The sequence below is a fragment of the Alosa sapidissima genome, chromosome 23 (assembly GCF_018492685.1).
Source record: "Alosa sapidissima isolate fAloSap1 chromosome 23, fAloSap1.pri, whole genome shotgun sequence".
Lineage (NCBI taxonomy): Eukaryota > Metazoa > Chordata > Actinopteri > Clupeiformes > Clupeidae > Alosa > Alosa sapidissima.
Genome location: NC_055979.1, coordinates 30,337,097 through 30,359,294, shown reverse-complemented (window position 1 = coordinate 30,359,294; position 22,198 = coordinate 30,337,097). Strand labels below are relative to the sequence as shown.

Below are 22,198 nucleotides of genomic sequence, written 5' to 3'. Positions count from 1 at the left end.
TGCAAGAACATGGGATGTTGTTGTATTCCAAACAATAAGCCAACAGTCGTGGAAGGGCATTACTACGGTTAAATCTCACTATAATCTCCTAGCTGTGCGATATGTCCCATTACAACCCATTGATTTGATTCGTGTTCTTGCCGTCCACTAGGCTATTTTGCTGTGGCGCGAACAAAACGTGACGTCACTTGCAAGGGGTGAATACTGTGCTACAGTGACGTCAGTAAGCTCTTACACACACAAACACACACACACACACACACTAACAAATACACACACTTATACACTGTGCTCCAGTGACGTCAGTAAGCTCTTCCACACACAAACACACACACTAACAACTACACACACTTATACACTGTGCTCCAGTGATGTCAGTAAGCTCTTACACACACAAACACACACACACACACACTAACAACTACACACACTTATACACTGTGCTCCAGTGATGTCAGTAAGCTCTTACACACACAAACACACACACACACACACTAACAACTACACACACTTATACACTGTGCTCCAGTGACGTCAGTAAGCTCTTACACACACAAACACACACACTAACAAATACACACACTTATACACTGTGCTCCAGTGAGGTCAGTAAGCTCTTACACACACAAACACACACACACACTAACAACTACACACACTTATACACTGTGCTCCAGTGAGGTCAGTAAGCTCTTACACACACAAACACACACACTAACAAATACACACACTTATACACTGTGCTACAGTGACGTCAGTAAGCTCTTACACACACACACACACACTAACAACTACACACACTTATATACTGTGCTCCAGTGATGTCAGTAAGCTCTTACACACACAAACACACACACTAACAAATACACACACTTATACACTGTGCTCCAGTGATGTCAGTAAGCTCTTACACACACAAACACACACACACACACTAACAACTACACACACTTATACACTGTGCTCCAGTGACGTCAGTAAGCTCTTCCACACACAAACACACACACACACACAAACACACACACACACTTATACACTGTGCTCCAGTGATGTCAGTAAGCTCTTACACACACAAACACACACACACACACTAACAACTACACACACTTATACACTGTGCTCCAGTGAGGTCAGTAAGCTCTTACACACACAAACACACACACACACACTAACAACTACACACACTTATACACTGTGCTCCAGTGATGTCAGTAAGCTCTTACACACACAAACACACACACTAACAAATACACACACTTATACACTGTGCTCCAGTGATGTCAGTAAGCTCTTACACACACAAACACACACACTAACAAATACACACACTTATACACTGTGCTCCAGTGATGTCAGTAAGCTCTTACACACACAAACACACACACTAACAAATACACACACTTATACACTGTGCTCCAGTGAGGTCAGTAAGCTCTTACACACACACACACACACACTAACAAATACACACACTTATACACTGTGCTCCAGTGAGGTCAGTAAGCTCTTACACACACAAACACACACACTAACAAATACACACACTTATACACTGTGCTCCAGTGAGGTCAGTAAGCTCTTACACACACACACACACACTTATACACTGTGCTCCAGTGAGGTCAGTAAGCTCTTACACACACACACACACACACACTTATACACTGTGCTCCAGTGAGGTCAGTAAGCTCTTACCCGTCTTCACCCAAGAGGAGCGGAGCAGGTGGGTCATATTGAGCTCTGGGTAATGAAATGCTGTAGACACACACACATATATCAGAGATGAAAAGTCATTTCAGGCTAAAATATTCTAACTGTATCCTCTGTGGTTGGTGTATATGAGAATGAGAGTACAAACTCACATACACACTGTAGATACAACAGCACAACTGTACGTGTGTGTGTGTGTGTGTGTGTAAGTGTGTGTGTGTAAGTGTGTGTGTGTGTAAGTGTATAAGTGTGTGTGTGTGTAAGTGTGTGTGTGTGTGTGTGTGTAAGTGTGTGTATGAGGGGTCGTCTAGGCCTTAATTCATACTTGGTCTTACACACACTATCATAATCTTGCACATACACCACTATACTCATGCACACTCACTATTATAGTCATTTTACATGTATGTATGAGAGAGTATAGTCGTGTATGTGAGAGAGTATAGTAGTGTATGTGAAGGAGTATAGTAGTGAATGTGAGAGAGTATAGTAGTGTATGTGAGAGAGTATAGTAGTGAATGTGAGAGAGTATAGTAGTGTATGTGAGAGAGTATAGTAGTGTATGTGAGAGAGTAAAGAGTATAGTAGTGAATGTGAGAGAGTATAGTAGTGTATGTGAGAGAGTAAAGAGTATATGTGAGAGACTATAGGGAAAAGGAGGTGGAGCTGGAGCTGGTAGCCTAGGCTATTAGGCTACAATAGAATAGGCACCCCTCATGTCTTTGTAGCCTAATTTGCATTCGGTTTGCAGTAGTAGTTTAATATTTAGTCACATAGGACTTGGCTGATTTTTTCCCCTACCACTAGGTCTACACGAATATTGTTGACAGTGTAGGTCCCTCCCCTTCCTTGATTTTAATTGGCTAGCTAGAGAGAAGTGACATTGACAAACCAATCAGGAACTGAGAAATCAAACTCCTTCCGTTTCATGCAAACTCTCTCACACACCACTATACTCTCTCACATACACCACTAAACTCTCTCACATATACTACTATACTCTCTCACATTCACTACTATACTCTCTCACATACACTACTATACTCTCTCACATACACCACTATACTCTCTCACATATACTACTATACTCTCTCACATTCACTACTATACTCTCTCACATACACTACTATACTCTCTCACATTCACTACTATACTCTCTTGCATACACCACTATACTCTCTCACATTCACTACTATACTCTCTTGCATTCACTACTAAACTCTCTCACATACACTACTATACACTACTATACTCTCTCTCATACACTACTATACTCTCTCACATACACTACCAAACTCTCTCACATACACTACTATACTCTTTACTCTCTCACATGTACTACTATACTCTCTCACATACACTACTATACTCCTTCACATACACTACTATACTCTTTACTCTCTCACATACACTACTATACTCTCTCACATACACTACTATACTCCTTCACATACACTACTATAGTCTCTCACATACACTACTATACTCCTTCACATACACTACTATAGTCTCTCACATACACTACTATACTCTCTCACATACACTACTATACTCCTTCACATACACTACTATACTCTTTACTCTCTCACATACACTACTATAGTCTCTGACATACACTACTATACTCTCTCACATACACTACTATACTTTCTCACATACACTACTATACTCTTTACTCTCTCACATACACTACGATACTCTCTCACATTCACTACTATACTCCTTCACATACACTACTATACTCTCTCACATACACGACTATACCCTCTCATACATACATGTAAAATGACTATAATAGTGAGTGTGCATGAGTATAGTGGTGTATGTGCAAGATTATGATAGTGTGTGTAAGACCAAGTATGAATTAATGCCTAGACGGCCCCTCATATGTGTGTGTAAGTGTGTGTGTGTGTGAGTGTGTATGTGTGAGTGTGTAAGTGTGTAAGTATGTTGGTGTGTGTGCATATGCATCTATAAATGCATGTTCTGCTGCAGGTGTGTGTATGTGTGTACACTAGGTGTGCGTGCGTGCGTGCGCGTGTGAATATGTGTGTGTGTGTGTATGTGTGTGTGTGCGTGCGTACGTACGCATGTGCGTATGTGTGTGTGTGTGTGTGTGTGTGTGCGTGCGTGTGCGTATGTGTAAGTGTGTGTGTGTGTGTGTGTGTGTGTGAGTGTGTGCGTGAGTGTGTGTGTGTTTGTGAGTGTGTGTGTGTGTATGTGTGTGCGTGCGCGTATGTGTGCGTGTGTGTGTGCGTGCGTGTGTGCGCGTATGTGTGTGTGTGTGCGTGCGTGCGTGCGCGTATGAGTACGTGTGTGTTTCTGTGTGTGTGTGTGTGTGCGCGTGTGCGTATGTGTGAGTGTGTGTGTGTGTCTGTGTGTGAGTGTGTGTGTGTGCATGCGTGCGCGTATGTGTGTGTGTGTGTATGTGTGTGAGTGTGTGTGTTTGTGTGTGTGTGTGTGTGTGTGTGTGTGTGTGTGTGTGTGTGTGTGTGAGTGCGCGCGCGTGTGCGTATGTGTGTGTGTTTGTGTGTGTATGTGTGTGTGTACAGTGGGTCCCAGTTAAAAATTGACACTTCATTCACGATCATGGTGATTCACGCAGCTGGGTGAAATGTAAGTACAACTGCAGCCGCTTGGGGGCAGCATAGTCTGCTGTGGCGTTCCACGGTCGAACCAGACGGCGCATTCGACAGCAAGGGCTGTGATTGGCCGAGTTTTCAGCGTTTCTCTGTGTTTTTAGCAGCCCCTGCAACATGCTAGTCCACTGTAGCCTAAGCTTTGTACATAATGTTTAACATAGTTTTGGATTCAGTGGCAAGATTTCTTGATTGTACAGTGCCTGTCTCTCAGTAATGTTTTAAAATGAGAGCTTCGTCAGCTGGCAGTAGGCTACTTTGTCGGTAGTCATGAGAAGTTCGCTTGCTAACAGAACATAAATATGCTGCCCAGAAACCTTGTGAATAGTTCTGATTTTTTTTTACTACACTAACGAGGTTGAAATATAGCCTTTGCCTACAGCATCTCCTTAACAGTAATGTTAACAAAATGACAGCATTCATATGACAAAGAAAAACGAATTCGGTCACTCAAGACTGTGCCACAGCAACCAGTATAGGCTACAGTCCTACCCAATAGGCTACTCGAAGCAGATAGCGTTGTCTGACGGTCGAGTGGGTTAATGCACGTATTTCCAGAACAGGTCTGCAACTTTCAGGTAGTTCTGAGTTCGAATCTAGGCAGGAGCAGAGCCATATAAAGGCCTAGGCCTATTGTTATCATTTTTTGAATTTTTTGCTCCTGGCAATACTTGTTTATAAGACGTTTGGTGATTAATTGATAGCTGTTTTTGGGACACGTTAAACGTTCTTTATAATGAGCGCATACGGGGAGTAAAACGACTGTTACGCGCTGTTACAACTGTAGGCTACAATGATTGCAATACAAAAATATGCGCGTGTTAGTTTAGTTAGTTTTGTGATTTTTTGCACTTTTGCCTCATGTGTTTTCAGGTTTGAGGGCTTTTTTGGCAAGATTGACCTTGCTAGACTCTGCATATGTTATTTCTCCGTATGGAAAATAAAGTCAATTTTCGACACACGTCTGTTATTAGTTCAATAAGAAGTGTTGCTTGTTAAAACATGTGACTAGTGAAACTCAAATGATTTTAGAAATATTTAGCCAAAGCCAAAAGGTGTTAGAGAGAAGGAGAGACGCCGGTGCAGCTCAGATGTCTTCTTAATTTTCTTTATTCTTTAGTAAAAGGTGCAGAACATTATTAAACTTTAAAGACAGAATACGCACGCAGGCACAACTAGGCTACTTGTTGTTTTCTTTTACTCGGCTATCTATATATGGTTATCAGCACACAATGTTGGGCTAATTCACTAGTTATGGATATCACAAGTTTAAACAAAGAAAACAGAAAGGATGGAGACAGCAAAGCTAGAGGGGTTATTCCAGATGGGCAAGAACAAGGTAGGCAATTGGTGTGCTTGTCAGAACGTTAGATTACAGCTGTTTAAAGCCAGAAGTCATGGTACGCTAGAACAAAACTAAAGGTAACTTTAGCTATAGGGCTGTATCAATTTGTCCAAATTAATAGGTCATCGTAGACGTTGTTGTTGTATTATTGCATGTGGATTTTGTTATGCTATGTAGGCTACTTTTTTTGCAATGCACGGACCTAAAACCGGGAAACGGACAAATATTGTACACGCGTGAATTTGTTTTTGCGGGGGTGGGGGTGGGTGGGTGTACGTACCATAGCTCTCTCTCTCTCTCTCTCTCTCTCTCTCTCTCTCTCTCTCTCTCACACACACACACACACACACACACACACACACACAGTACCTTTCTTAGCCACAGTTAATTTTAGTGGTGATATGTGTTATGGACATTGTTATGCACATTATTGACTGCAGTTTATTCTCATCAATGTTAGTCCATGAATGCATATTGATCAGTTGTTAACTAATACTGTAGGCCTAGAAGTTGCATTTGAAAATGTTACTGTTGTAGGCTGTTTGTTTTTTATTTCAGCCACACTGTTTTAAAGTGGTTAGGACCATTACACACCAATTTTGAATAAGCCATACTGCAATACCGATTTCATGGTTGCACCATGCACATGTTCGCCGATTATGTGGCCCTCAGTAACCTATAAATTCAATGATGTGGCCCTCTATGAAAATGAGTTTGACACCCCTGCTCTAAAATATCTGTCCTGGCCTGGTTGCACCGGATTGTGGCCAAACGACAGAAGCGCGGAGAACCCTCCTTTGTCTACCAAAAAGTGTTACTTTGTGCCCCGCGCTCCCCCACTGCTTGTGAAAGAAGGGGGTGGGGGAGGGGGGCTTAACGTGAAAAAGCTTAATGTCCCAAAACGGCAAAGTCATAATGGTAGGCTACAGGAAGTGGGGGGAGGGTATGGGATGACCAGAGCCGTCTTCGCTGTGCTATTCAGAAAGCATCTTATTGTCTTTCCAGGCGCACACAGCTCGTTATAGCCTATCGAGTGCCTTAGCAGATAGGCTCTGCTCTTGGGTTTGGCCTCACAGCAAACTCAACCCTCTTGTTGCTTGCAGTTTGTTAAATAAAGCGATGCAGATTACATTATTTATTTCTGATTAATTGCGTCTTTTTTGCAACATCTGCTTGTTAGGCTGGGCTACTGTCAATGTCCTGTACAGGTAAATGTTCAACAATTGCTGGTGTAGGCCTACAGGCTATAATCAATTAGGGACTGTTCGTTATTTATTTAAGGGGCTACCGCAGGAGTTTTGGGAGCGTAAGTCAAAAAAGACGTGACCCTTCCTCGCCAGCAAGACATTTTTCTATGACACTCCAAAGTGATTGAGAAAAAACGCATGACCCTCCCCAGTCCCAACAATTTAGGCTATTGATGCCTTCTGTAGGCTACTGGGTCAATTTGGGAGCTTGCATGCTACGACTCCTTCCTTGAAATGCCTTGAAAAGGCTGTCGTTTGCACAATTTCACAATAATCACTGGGACCGAAACAAACCTGTCAACTTTTCCCGGGTTTATCGCGTATTTTAACTTTTTCTTCGCTGTCTTAGGAGGAGCTGCAGGGCCGTCGCAAGGGGGTGCGAGGCCCTGTACGAACTTGACAGATGCATGAACTTACGTGCATGAAATCATGCGATAGCTTATTTTACACATAGCCAAGGCTACCGTCGGTGCATTTTAATAGTAGCCTAGTCTAATAAGCTACACCAGCTTGTCTTTAAGAGGGGAAATTGTATAGCCTATAACATTAGCTGAGTATTTGGCTGGTGTTTATCATAGGCTACATCATGAAACCAAATAGTGTAACAAAGGTGAACACTTTAACAGGGGAAATTAATTGGGCATGAATCATTGTGCTGAACGGTATTTGTCAATGCAGAAACACACGACATTCAAACTGTTGATAAGATGTGCACTATGGAAATTGGTCTGTAGGCTAACAATGTACTTGTACAGGTAAATGTTCAACAATTGCTGTACAGGCTATAATCAATTAGCTAAATCATTTGTCAAGCTGTTTAAATTCGTGCTACATTCAAACGCAAAAGGTGCTTTGATATATTTTTCGTTTGAACGTCGGCAAACAGGCATGCTGCGGTTGCAATGAATGAGGATAATTGGTTTTATCTGCGGATTTATTTTTTGCATTATTTTGAATATGACTCGCTCCAGTCTCAACAGCACTTTCCACACGCATCTAAGTTCTAACACATATCCCCTCTCGCTTTCTCTCTCTCTATCCCTGCACACGGTGCTTTCTTAAAGGAGCTGCACCATCTTACAACAATTGCATCTACATTTTCATATTAGAATGTTTTGTCAAGTGTAAGCTTAAACTACCGTGATCAATTTAAGTTCCCGTGCCCCCGCTGAAAGTCTCATGCGCTTATCGTTACACTATCAAATCTATAAGTAACCGTGACAAATAGGGTATAAGATATAAAAACTCACGCTATTGTATTATCATATATGTTTGGTAATGGCTCATCTTTCTCTGATTGTTCTACTGACTTGGAAAATGCATCATGGAAGCAGTAAGTCAAGTCGTATCAAAAATAGTAGTGGCAGAACTCCAAAGTGACACCTTGTGGTTGTTTGTGTCAACTGCAGTTTGTGCCATTTCTGCTGAGAAAATGGGGTGCGTGATTCCTGAAGGAACCCGTCCAAACTTAACGGGGACCCACTGTATGTGTGTGTGTTTGTGTGTGAGTGTGTGTGTGTGAGTGTGTGTGTGTTTGTGTGTGAGTGTGTGTGTGTGTGTGTTTGTGTGTGAGTGTGTGTGTGTTTGTGTGCGTGTGTATGTGTGTGTGTGTGCGTGCACGTGTGCGTGCGTGCTCGTGTGCGTATGTCTAAGTGTGTGTGAGTGTGTGTGTGTTTGTGTGTGAGTGTGTGTGTGTGTATGAGTGTGAGTGTGTGTGTTTGTGTGTGTGTGTGAGTGTGTGTGTGTTTGTGTGTGAGTGTGTGTGTGTGTGTGTGTGTGAGTGTGAGTGTGTGTGTGTTTGTGTGTGAGTGTGTGTGTGTTTGTGTGTGAGTGTGTGTGTGTTTGTGTGTGAGTGTGTATGAGTGTGAGTGTGTGTGTGTTTGTGTGTGAGTGTTTGTGTGTGAGTGTGTGTGTGTGTGTGTGTAAACTCACGCTCTGCTATCTGCACCACAGGGAAGCCCAGGTAGAAGCTGTACTCCACCATGCTGAGCTGTCGCAGGTGACCGCTGACCTCTGACCCCAGCAGGTAGCCGCGTTCGTCCTTCACAGCGAAGGTGACGTCCACCGGCGCCCTCTGCTGCTGACGCTGGGCCTTGGCCATGCTGATTGTGATGTTGACAATCTGACACACACACACACACAAACGCATACGCACGCAAACACACACACGCACCCACCCACACGCACGCACGCACACCAAACCCCACCCATGGTCATAGAAAATTGTTATGCATGTGTCCAGTCTAGTGGCATTCACTTATAAAACTCTGAACAATCTGACTAATATGAGCTAAAGATGCATTATGGATGCAATGATTAATGTAATGGGATATTAAGGTCAGGATAAGGGCTCAGGTCAGTGTACTGTTTTTATGTTGTGTCAAGGTTAAGGTTGCCATAGTTACCTCAATGGTGAAGCTTCCATTAAGGTTGTCATAGTTACCTCTATGGTGAAGCTTCCATTAACACTCTAACCGCCCAAGTCGCAATATTGCGACAAGCGTCATTACTGAATAAAACAGACGATAGACTCGAGTACAGTGTAAAATCTCTTTTGCACTCTTTACCACTAGTTGGCAGACATCCAGAGCTTCAATTGAAGCTCATGTTTGTTTGTGAAAGTTTTCAGGAAGTACGCGAGAAACACATGTGCATTTCCTCTATAACGCAGAAGTGATGCGGGCCATAGTTTTGCAGAAATTGCAGTTTTGCAGAAATACACCAAATGTAAAAAAAAAAAAATCACATGTGATGAAGTCTTGGGTCTGTTATTCACCTACTCTGATTCTGAAAGAGAGTATCTGCCTTTTGGAGAATATGATCGATCGTCTATTGACAGTGATAGTCACGGTGCGTCTGTGAATGGAGGTGCGTCTTTGCGTGTAGACGACGGTGTCCACTAAACATACCATGCTTATTTCGACCCTCTGCCCAACATAGCTGGAGGTTGCAGTGGTAATGGTGATAATAGTGTCCGTAATGGACGTGGTACAGACAGCAGGGGTAGTAAAAATAGGGCTCTGAAGAACTACAAAGTCACCCGCGATAGGAACTTATTTTACCAGGCTACATTATTGTATAGTAGCATAGGGTTTGTGGTTATAGTAATAGTTTACTATTGTTGGTTTACATGTGACTGTTTTGCTGTTCATTTGTTATGTCGGTGAAATGACAAAAAAAGAAAGTAAAACTGCTCAAATATGTTCAACATCTAGTATTTACTGAAATGTGCATAATTCAAGATGGTTGCCATCCATTGATGTCATAATATGCAAATTAGATGAGTAAATTGACCACCTTTTTAAACTTTTGTTCATACTCAATGATTTTCACATTTCCAGTAGGACTTTATCTCTGACCACTTTCAAGCCATGGCCTTTTGAAATTTTGATGTGAAAATCCAATTTAAACCCTGGCGGCTAAAGGGTTAAGGTTTTCATAGTTACCTCTATGGTGAAGCTTCCATTTTCCTGGTAGCGTCGGCGCACCTCAGTGTATGCTGTGAGCAGGCCTCTCTCCACCTGCTCACTGAAGCTGCACACACGCACATCCACGTGGCCTGGAACAAACTGAAGTACTGCACACACACACACACACACACATGCACACGCACACGCACACGCACACGCACACATGACATGGCCACATTTACAAAATGTGAATACAATTTCAATATGAATTTAAAAAGAATTCAATTTGTTTTATAACTATTAAAAAGCAGATTAAAAATCCACGCATGTTTACAATGTATAACTGGCTTGTTACACACATACACAATAGTCCAATTTTTTTTAAAAAGCAATAAAATGTGGTTAGGTACACACACACACACACACACACATCATTGTGTGCACACCTGAGTGCACCAGGTGCTTGTGGTCAGGCGCAGAGACGGAGATGGGCGTGACAGAGAGGATGGTGGTGGAGGCTGAGCTGCGTGCTGATTGGAGGAGAGCGTTTATGACAGAAACGGCTGTGAACACCAGCGGGCCGGCCACCGTGCGGAAGATGAAGGTGGGCGGAGCCCTGAGCACCTGGCAAAGGTTAAAGGTCACGAGGTTAAAGGTCATTAACATGATCCTTCAGCTCGGTACAAAACACTATGTCAAAGATGGTTGATTACGAAGATACTTCCTGAGAGGCCATTTCCTGTCCCTGGAAATGTATGCAAATAGGGTAGCAGTAGTACACGCCCTGTACGAGGGGGGGCCACTATCCCCCATTTATGCAGTGATCGGGCTCCCTTTTTAACATTGAGGTCTATGGCAGAATCCAAGAATTTCCCAGAATTTGTCAAAGCCTTATTTTTCTGAGCAATGGAGGCACATTTCGGACACGGTATCATGATCTCCAAACCCTCCACCCCATTTCAGGAGAATGTCGTGACAGTATGACCCTCCAGTCAGGAGAAAATCAACATTAATGAAGGTGTACACAAGTTTGTTTTGTACTCTGGCTTCTGTCTGGCGTGGAACCGAAACGTCAGTCATACGTCAGTGACACGCCCCTGTGCAGGCGGGGACTGAAGCCTGTCTCTGACTGAACTTTGACCTCATAGACATGAACTAGGACGACCCATCTTGCTACGCATTAATTATCTTTGACTATGTGCATGCAAATATGGACACCTATGCAGTGTGAATAAATGCAAATAGAGGTCGTCTAGGCATCCATGCATTTACATCCACCTCACATTTTCATCATTTATGTACATTTTACATACATTTCTATTATGTACATTTTACATACATTTCTATTCATTTTACATATACATTTTCTACTCTTTAAATCTATATTACAATTATGCAAAAAGTGATGTGGAACATTACAACATGTTACCTGAGCATGTGTATGCAAAGTATGTGTGCAAGATATCCAAGAGCAGTCAGTAATAGAATGTCAGAGAACTATGCAGCGAAGGGATATCAAATCTGAAATGTTTACATTTGTCTATGAATTGACCCCTCATATCAAATCTGAAATGTTTACATTTCTTTATGAATTGACCCCTGACCCCTGGTCTGTATGTGTATGCTGTGGTCCAGCTGACGCTCTGACAGTGAGACACTCACCTGCAGCTCTACCGAGCGGTTGAACTCCCGTCTCAGGACGTCCTTGATGTGGGCTTTGGCGAAAGCAACGGAAGTGCCCACTGGCATACCTGCACCAGCCAGCAGAGGGCAGCAGTCAGCACTGCAGTGCTGCAGTATACTTCAAACCAAGACTAATCAGTAGCCTTAAGGCCTCAATCAATACACTTTATAACATCATGCAGTGCTGCAGTATACTTCACACCAAGACTAATCAGTAGCCTTCAGGCCTCAATCAATACAGTTTAGAACATGATATTTAACTTTCTGGACATTAGAGTGATTTTCAGACTTTACAATGACTAATACTAAAATTATTTAAAAACATACATATAAATGGTATCATTGACAGCAATTAGAAAAGTATATGACTTTTTAATGTCAATATTCGGGTCAATTTATGTGTTTATGCTAAACAGTATAATACTAAAAACATCTAAATATTACAATTGTTATTGCTAATACTTACATTGCATCACATGCTAAATGCTATGACTGATCCCACATACCCACTTGTATCACATGCTAAATGCTATGACTGATCCCACATACCCACTTGTATCACATGCTAAATGCTATGACTGATCCCACATACCCACTTGTATCACATGCTAAATGCTACGACTGATCCCACATACCCACTTGCACGAGGTACATATCAGGTCTACTGATGTTGCACAAGGGCTGTCTGCTCGGCGGGGACAGGGGGATTCTTGGAGTTGGAGGCGTTGGGGCTTGTGTTGGAGGCATGGTGCTGGGGCGGGGTGCGTAGGGGGCGCGCGGCGGCTTGGTGGTGACCGCCTGGGTGGTCGGTCTGCGGGGGATGCTGGGAGCCGGGGGGGGTATGGCAGGGGGGCCGGGGGGGCGTGCTATGCCCATGGAGGCGTGAGGGGTGGGCTTGGGGGGGGAGGGCCTATGGGTGTCTGTAGGAGGAGCTCTGAGGATGGGCGGGGAGAGGGAGGGGGTGGGGCTAATGGAGGGCTTAGCAGGCGTGGGTGCAGGAGGTGGAGCGTGTGTGTGTGTGTGTGTGTGTGTGAGCATGTGTGTGAAGGTGTGTGCGGGGGTGGGAGAGATGAGAGAGGTGTCCTTGCTGTCCCTCTGCTCTTGCCCGGCACTGCTGTTGTCTTTGGCCTCCTTGCTGGGTGTGTGTGTGTGTGTGTGCGTGGTGTGTGTGCGCGTGACGTTCTCTCGGTTCTGCAGCATGTTGTAGTACTCCAGACTGTTCATGTCAGGCAGGAGCATCTCTGTGGGCTCGATGGGGTACAGTTCCGCCCAATCGAAATCCAGCTCCTGGTCTACGTCCACCCCGGGAGGAAGGCGCGGGTCGCCGGCGGCCGCCGTCGGAGGGAGGGGCCTGGAGGAGAGGGGGAGTGTCGGGCGGGCGGGAAATGCGGTGTCGTAGCTCACGCCCGTGCCGGCCTCGTCCAGATCCTCCGCGTGCGTGTGCGTGTGTGTGCGCATCGGGGAGTGTGTGAGTGTGTGTGTGGGCAGGCTGGAGAGAAGCGACAGGTCCTCTGCGTCCGCCCCCATGAAGGTGAGCGTCTCCAGGTAGTCGCCGGAGCCCCAGTCCTCGGCCGTGGGGGACGACTCGGTGTCGTCGGGCGGCGCCAGGGTGGGCGTGGCGGGTGTGGGCTCGTTGCCATGGAGAAGCGGGCCTTGGCGCTCGTTGCCATGGAGAAGCGGGCCTTGGCTGGGTGCCAGGAGCTCAGGCGGGCGCAGCAGCAGGTGGATGCCCTGGGCGCCGTCGTCATGGCTACCGTCGTCACGCATACCGTCCTCGCGGCTGCTGCCGTCGTTCCGGTCATCAGAGGCCTCTGTCCTCGCCCTGGACACGTTGGCGTTGGCGCTGGAGACTGGGCCCCGGCCGTGGCCATGGTGACCACTGGCCTTTTTGGAATGTCTGGATCCTGGGGGAGAATGCCGCCGAGCTGCTTCAAACCGCTGTGGCCATGATGATGATGATGATGATGATGATGATGACGACAACGACAAAGATGTTCTATTTGCGGCTGAAGCTATTCTTGCAGCAGGTTCAGGCAGACCTCTCTCAGAAAGGCTGGACACTGCGAACAGACACAGGATAGCCAATGAATGGTATGGCTGGGAAAGGTACACACTGCAGTCCTCTTGAATATTTAAACACTCATACCTGTGTGTCTAATATTCACATCACATAGCACGGAGTCAAAATATGGAAAGAGACAAAGAGGCAAATATCATGTAGTGACATCTCTGCACAGTAGTTTAGCATACATAGACAAAGAGGCTAATATCATGTAGTGACATCTCTGCACAGTAGTTTATCATGCACACATCATTATTTATAAGCAACTTCACACAACTACAGCCACATCATTATATACACAAATGACTGCCACTTCTGTTTGCAAACTATGCTTCTAGTCTACTAGTCTCTTCTCAAACTCTAAGTGGAATACATACATACACAGACACACACACACACAAACACGCTACTACAGTTTAAGGCTGTGAATGTCTACACACATGAGCACCAGCAACAGCCTACATTCAAAACTGCGGCACCTAAAAATACCTGCCCTATCAGAGAGTCTCCCCCTGCAGCAAACTCCGTGCACATACTGCACATAGCCCTGCAGCAAACCCAGTGCACATACTGCACATAGCCCTGCAGCAAACCCAGTGCACATACTGCACATAGACCTGCAACAAACCCAGTGCACATACTGCACATACTGCCCCAGGGAACAGACCCAAAGCAGGCAGCGATCAAACCACAACAATAGAAAGATGGGCACAGACAAGAAGCAGCACTCGACACCTATTCATCCCACAACCCTCGTTCTAGGCGACTCTGCTGTGAGACATATAAATGGGGAAAGGATGATTGTATGTTGTTTCCCAAATGCTTCAGTGCAGAACTGGTGTCAAAATATGCAACTATCAAGCGCATCATTGTGGATGTTGGAGCAAATGACATCTACAGAGAACAGCTGTATGTCAAAGAAGATTTCAAGGAACTTTTCTCAGCCCTATATGAGCAGCAGAGGGAAGCTTTGTATTTTCCAGACTATTCAGTTAAAACACCTGGCTCGCAAAAACATGCTTTTCAATTGGGATGATTTTTATTGACAATTTGAACCTTTTTTGGAATCGCAGGGAATACTTCAGACCAAATAGCACAGAGCTGAGTTGGACTGGGGCCAAGATCTTAACCAAATACTATCACCTCTCTCTCCTGCACAACAAGCGGATGACATCAACAACTCAGCTAAACCAAAACACTCTGCACAGGCTGAAACAGAGATATGCCCAACCCTCCCTGCTGTGGGGCCCTCTGGTAACCACCCGCTAGCCTCCACTAAAATGGAGACCTTGGAGAAACATAAACAACCAGCTCAACAATGCCCAGCTATGTCCACTGGACAAGATAAGATGGGTGCTGCTAAAATGACTCAAAGTCAATCACTGGCGTCAAACTCCCTGGAATCTCAGCAAACAAATGGATGTGATGAGCATGAGGAGATAGCAGCTATCAAAGCTGCTGAGGTGCTATCAGAAAGGAAGGGTCATGTTGTAACACCAGTACCAATACCCCTCCCCACCTCCGTCGACTCCTTGTCACCACAAAGACACAACAACATGGAATACACTACTGGAATACATGCTGAAAGCGGAGCGTCTGCAACAAACTTCCCAGAACCTCAGCAGGCAGATGGAGACTCTGGATCAATTTTCAACCCCATCTTCCTTGATTTCCCATCACCACCTACACCCAATCACATCCCCACCCGATCAAACTCCCCAGGCCACCCAAACCCCCCTGATCTCCCATCACCACCTACACCCAATCACATCCCCACCCGATCAAATTCCCCAGGCCACCCAAACCCCCTTGTATATCCATCCTCATCCCAACACTCCCCCACCCACTCAAACTCCCCAGGATCCCCTGCATACCCATCACCATCCCCACCCCAGCACATGATGCTCCCTGCAAGAATGGAAGGACTGCTGCCAGTAGCCCTGCAGTTTTTTAGTAGCCCAAGACCTTCAACGGTATACCCATCAACATCCCACCTTGTTAGTAGACCAAGACCTTCAACTGTGCGGTTTTTTAGTACCCCAAGACCCTTAGCACCAAAGGTGCACATGGCACCTCCACAGCTTCCCCATTTCCATTCAGAAGGATCTCTTAAGCAGCAACAACCTCTTAGTTCATATTCTCAGCTGGCATATAGCAGCTGCAGGGGACAATTATTTGATGATGATGACTGTATTGCATGATATTCTCAGGGTCCCTGCAATATAAATGGTACTGACAGTAGTTTTGAGAACATGCCGGGACCCAGTAAGCCCATGACATTCTCTATTCCTGTATTGACAAGAAATAGAACACAAATGCATCGAGCTTATAGGGTAAACCAGTCCTATCTCCTACCCGTACCACATCAACCACATCTAACGTAACTAACATTTTCTAGCAGTTTTGCTAACATGTTTAGCAAAACTACTAGAAAATGTTTAACTATGTTAGCAATGCTAACATGCTAACTATGTTAACCATGTGACTTAGTTAACCAAGCTTATCATTTTTAGTAGTTATGCTAACTATGCTAATTAGCATGTTAACTATGTTAACCATGTTACTTAGCTAACTTAGCTAATCATTTTTAGCAGTTTTGCTAACTAGCATAATAACCTGCTAGCATGTTAACTATGCTAACCATGTTACTTATCTAACCTAGCTAATAATTTTTAGTAGTTTTGCTTAAAATGCTAACTAGCATGCTAACATGCTAGCATGTTAACTATGCTAACCATGTGACTTAGCTAACCTAGCTAATCATTTTTAACAGTTTTGCTAAAAATGCTAGCAATGCTAACATGCTAACTTTGCTAACCATGCTAACTAGCTACAGTGTGTAGGAGTCATAGTTGATGAAAAGTGTTGACAGTTGATGACCAGTTAAAAGTTGTTGATAGACATCTAGTGAATGTATATAGTTTAAAAGTTTAAAAGTTGAATGTAGATAGTTTAAAAGTTGTTGATAGACAGCTAGTTTAATAGATAGATAGTTTAATGATAGTTAGACACACACACCACACACGTCCAAACTCAGCCAGGTGGTCGCTGAATAAAACTCCCACAAATATCATGGAACAACGTCGGCATTACTTAATCATATGATTGACCAGTGTTCGTAACAGCTACCGCTACCGCATGCATACAGATAGCCTACAACTTAGCTATTTGCAGCTCCCTAAATACAATGGCAAGCAGTTCTATAAATGAGGCATTAAGCATTAAATAAAGTACCTATCTATCTATTATTCTCGTTTTCCATTTGGACACACAAACTTGCTTCCACCTTCAAAGTGTATGGCAATATTTCAGCTAAGTCAAACAGTTAAAAGATGCTTTGAAAGTTTAAAGTTTACTGTTTTGTCTTGAAGAGCAGGCTTTCAGCACTCTGCTTGTGGGGGAGGGGCAGTCTGCACGTGAATTGCAGTGTCTCCAGCAACACAGAGCTGCCTGTGGACGCCTGTATGTAAATGATGCGGGGAAACAACTATCGGCGAACGCAGCCATGCATTTGAAACTCATTCATGCATTTATCTCCAGCAGGGTTGATTACTGCAATTGACTGTTCACAGGCCTTCCTAAAAACAGCTTTGTATCACCTGAAGCTATTAAACAGCTTCAGGTGATACAAAATGCAGCAGCTAGGATTCTAACAAAAACTAAAATAACTGACCACATTACTCCAATTCTTAAGTCCTTGCACTGGCTTCCAGTAAGTCACAGAATTGACTTTAAAGCACTATTGCTTGTTTATAAGTAAATGGAGAAGGACCTAAATACCTGTCAGACATGCTTCAGCAGTACACACCTTCTCGTCCTCTCAGGTCCCAGGTGAAAAACCTGCTAGTAAAACCTACTGTTAGAACTAAACATGGTGAAGCAGCTTTTAGCTGCTATGCGGCTCAGCTGTGGAACCAAATTTCGGATGACATCAAAAAGGCCCCAACTGTAGCCCGTTTTAAATCTAGACTTAAGACCAAACCTTTCTCAGATGCTTTCTGCTAACTGTGCCGAGTTACAAATTCTAAATCTGCCTTGATAATTATTCTACCTTGTCTTTTATTACTTTTGCCTTTGTTTTTGCTTACTAATTATTCTTTATTTTTAAATGATTTTACCTTGTGTTTTATGTTGTCTTTTTATTATGATCTTTACCTTTTAACTATTCTTTGACTATATTGCCTTTATTTGTTATTATTATGACCGCCGCACAGCGAAGCTGTTTCTTTTTTGCATGCCCAAATTTCCATCAATGATTCCCGGGACACTGAAAGACCGGGGTACACGAAACTTGGTGGGCATGTAACCCCACATGGATAGCATGGAACCATCGTTTTTCGTTTTGATCTGTAGCCCCCCACTGGACTGGACCCCCCGAAAGGAGGGTAGGGCAGACACAGTTTTCTGTGAATATCTCGAAAACCGTTGGGTTTAGGAGGACCATTTTTTTTTTGGATGTTGATCTCAAGGGGCCATGTCTACCCATTCCATAACCATGTATAGCGCCACCTAGTTAAACACAAAAAAGTAAAAATGAGGTGTTGTAATTGAAGGTATCTGTGACCTAACATAGTCAAAACTGCACGAAATTGGAAGTGTAGGATCATTATGACACCCTCTGTATGCACGCCAAGTTTTGTGGAATTCCGTTCATGGGGGGCCACACAATAAATTAATTTATGTTACTATACACCAACTGGCCTGTAGGTGGCCGGAGACAGTTTTCTGTGAATATATCGAGAACCGTAGGGCCTAGGAGGTCCACCTTCTTTATGTATGTTGGTCTTAAGGGGGCATGTCAACCCATCCCATTACCACTTATTTCATGTATAGCGCCACCTAGTTAAAAATTAAAAAGCAAAAAATTAGGTGTTTTCATCACAATATCTCTGGCTGACAAGGTCAAAACTGCACGAAATTAAAAGTGTAGGATCATTATGACACCCTCCGAATGCATGCCAAGTTTTGTGTACTTTCGTTCATGGGGGGCCTTACAATAAAATAATTTATGTGTACATTTAGTGACGTACACCAACGAGGATTCCCGGGACACTGAAAGACCGGGGTACACGAAACTTGGTGGGCATGTACCCCCACATGGATAGCATGGAACCGTCATTTTTCGTTTTGATCTGTAGCCCCCCCGCTGGACTGGACCCCCCGAAAGGAGGGTAGGGCAGACACAGTTCTCTGTGAATATCTTGAGAACTGTAGGGCCTAGGATGACCATTTTTTTCCGTATGTTTGCCTCCAGGGGTCATGTTAACCCATTTCATGTGCACACATGTGCACAAACAGATACACTGGATACACACACACACACACACACACACACACACATTCACAGCAATCATACGTATGACACATACTCACACAGTAGACATATGTACGCTTGCATGCACAGGCACATACGCAGGCACACACACACACACACACACACACACTCTCACATAACATAAACATAACACAAACAATCAAGAATTTCTCAGAATTATGAACAGGCAAGATGGAGGTGGGGTTGTATAAAATTAATTTTACATGTGAAATCTATGAACTAATCATGTTTTGGTACTTGTTGTCTAGCAGATACCAGTGAGAATTGAGTGTGGATAATGCAATTTAGTGAGACAGTTAGAATCATATAGGCCTTTCAGCGTGATTTCTTTTTGTGGAAAAAATGTGCTGGACTGGGCGGCGGTCATATTTTGTACAAATAAACTTGACTTGACTTGACTAGAGTCTTCTTCCCCTGCAGCAAACCCAGTGCACATAGCCCCAGCAAACCCAGTGCACATACTGTAGCCCTATTAGAGTCTTCTTCCCACATCTCAATTGTTCCCCAATATGTGTCCACAGGGCTTCTCGTCTGTTATAATTAGATAGATTGATAGATACTTTATTGATTACTCATTCTGATTTTTACGTCTGTTATAATTAGATAGATAGATAGATAGATAGATAGATAGATACTTTATTGATTACTCATTCTGATTTTTTGTCAGTCAGCTCGTTTACATGCACAGATAGAGCTTGATCTTCGTAGACGAAGTACGAATGTTTTTCTCCGCCACGCTAGACGGCGATATGCGCCCAAAGGCCATATCCCCAAACTTTCCATATTAGCTTAGTTGCTAGCGAACTTTCCGTATTAGCTTAGTTGCTAGCGAACTTTCCATATTAGCTTGGTTGCAGTGTAACTAGTTAAATATTACTTGCTGAATATTCTGCTGGATTTTAGTATGGAGTATGTAGCATTGTGGCATAAAGCTGCAACTTATGAGTATGTAGCATTGTGGCATAAAGCTGCAACTTATGAGTATGTAGCATTGTGGCATAAAGCTGCAACTTCTGGGTATGTAGCATTGTGGCATAAAGCTGCAACTTCTGGGTATGTAGCATTGTGGCATAAAGCTGCAACTTCTGGGTATGTAGCATTGTGGCATAAAGCTGCAACTTATGAGTATGTAGCATTGTGGCATAAAGCTGGCAGAAATCTCCAGTGTTTTTGCTCCATGTAGTTTCGTGTTGCAGCCACAGGGTGGCAGCAACAGCGCGTAGACCAGTCTACAGGAAAGCTGCTGCGCATGAACCATGAACTCATTCAGAATATTTTGAAAGTGTAACAGCTAGATATTCTGTCTTCTCATTTTGTAGATGAAAATGAAGAGATATTTTATCTTAGTTTTTATTTCATGCAAAACATTTTAGTCTCGTCTTTTTTCGTCAACAATAATGCATCTTAAGATAGTCTTAGTCAGTGTTTCAGGACATTAGTGCAGTTTCGTCATCGTCTTGTCTTAGTCATGGAAAAAAAGGTCGTTGATGAACATATTTCGTCTCGTCTCGTCTGACGAAATTAACACTAAAACCAAATTCACGTAGCCTGCACTGAACACATACTGAACACATAGCCTGTACTGAACACATAGCCTGTACTGAACACATAGCCTGCACTGAACACATAGCCTGTACTGAAACATACTGAACACATAGTCTGTACTGAACACATACTGAACACATAGCCTGTACTGAACACATATTGAACACATAGCCTTTAAAAGTGGCACACAACTAATGTACACACACACACATTATACACACATACACACATACACAACGACTTTGAAGTTTTTTTCTTCAAAATTAGTTATTTTTGTTTTTTTGCAGAATGTGCAAGTTGAAGTCCTAAAGAAGCAATTCCATGTTTCAGATAACAGCATTGGTTGCTTTAAAAGTGTATATTTTGTCTTTGAAAATGGTTAAGTTTCAGGAAGTAAACCAGCGTTTGAATTGGGCGTGACTATTAGTGCTCTTTTGTTTTGTCGGCCAATCAGCTGTATGCTAGAAGTAACCTCATGGCTACTTACTGAACCAGCATGCTGTTTGTTTACAATTGGAATGGAGATGGACAAAGCACAGCGGATTGCAGATGACCTGAATCTGATGATGAAGGCGACTTCATTACATTGGAGAACATCCCTAATCTAGAGCTGACCTTAGCCGAAGATAATTACAACGAGGAAGAATCCTAGATCGTAAGATATCAGATGCTATTTCCACAGTTACATTTGACGGGGATAAAGTTTGTGTGTTAGAAACTTTATCCATTGCTACTAGCTAACGTAGGCCTACTGTCGTATAGGCACCATAGGCTACTAGCCAAAACCCATTACAGATAGTTTCGGTGGACAATAATTTGAATAATGCGAGAATGTCTTGTTTTGACTGATGGCAGGGTGACTTGCATCGTGTGTGCATTCAAATTAACAGGGTTTGCAAACGTGATCTCATGTTTGTTTAGTTCGCGTTTTAGACTATTTTATCCATTGCTACTAGCTGGTTCTGTAACCCATTACAGATAGTTTCGATGAGTCATTAGCACTGCAGGCTGACATATCAGAGACCGTGACAGGGGGGAGGGTTGATCTTAATGTCATGCAAATGAGGACCATTGTGTTCCCCTCCCATGGATTCAGGGAGAAAGTAGTCAAATTGAAAACCCTGAATTCTCAGCTTGTAGCTTTGAGATGTGTATACTTTAAAATGGCTACAACTTATTCAAATATTATTAGATCTTCATAAGTGAGACATCATTGGATAGC

General features: G+C 43.4%; 1 protein-coding gene across 1 annotated transcript in view; it reads right to left on the bottom strand.

The window, feature by feature from the left end:
• Positions 1-22,198, bottom strand: part of si:dkeyp-27e10.3 (UPF0606 protein KIAA1549) — a 63,488-nt gene that overhangs the window by 28,305 nt on the left and 12,985 nt on the right. The window contains exons 2-7 of the mRNA XM_042081726.1: positions 12,670-14,094; positions 12,014-12,102; positions 10,798-10,975; positions 10,388-10,518; positions 8,874-9,063; positions 1,696-1,755 (exon numbers count right to left, since the gene is read on the bottom strand). Of these exons, the coding sequence (XP_041937660.1) occupies positions 1,696-1,755; positions 8,874-9,063; positions 10,388-10,518; positions 10,798-10,975; positions 12,014-12,102; positions 12,670-14,094 (2,073 nt within the window). The remainder of the gene's footprint in view (positions 1-1,695; positions 1,756-8,873; positions 9,064-10,387; positions 10,519-10,797; positions 10,976-12,013; positions 12,103-12,669; positions 14,095-22,198) is intronic.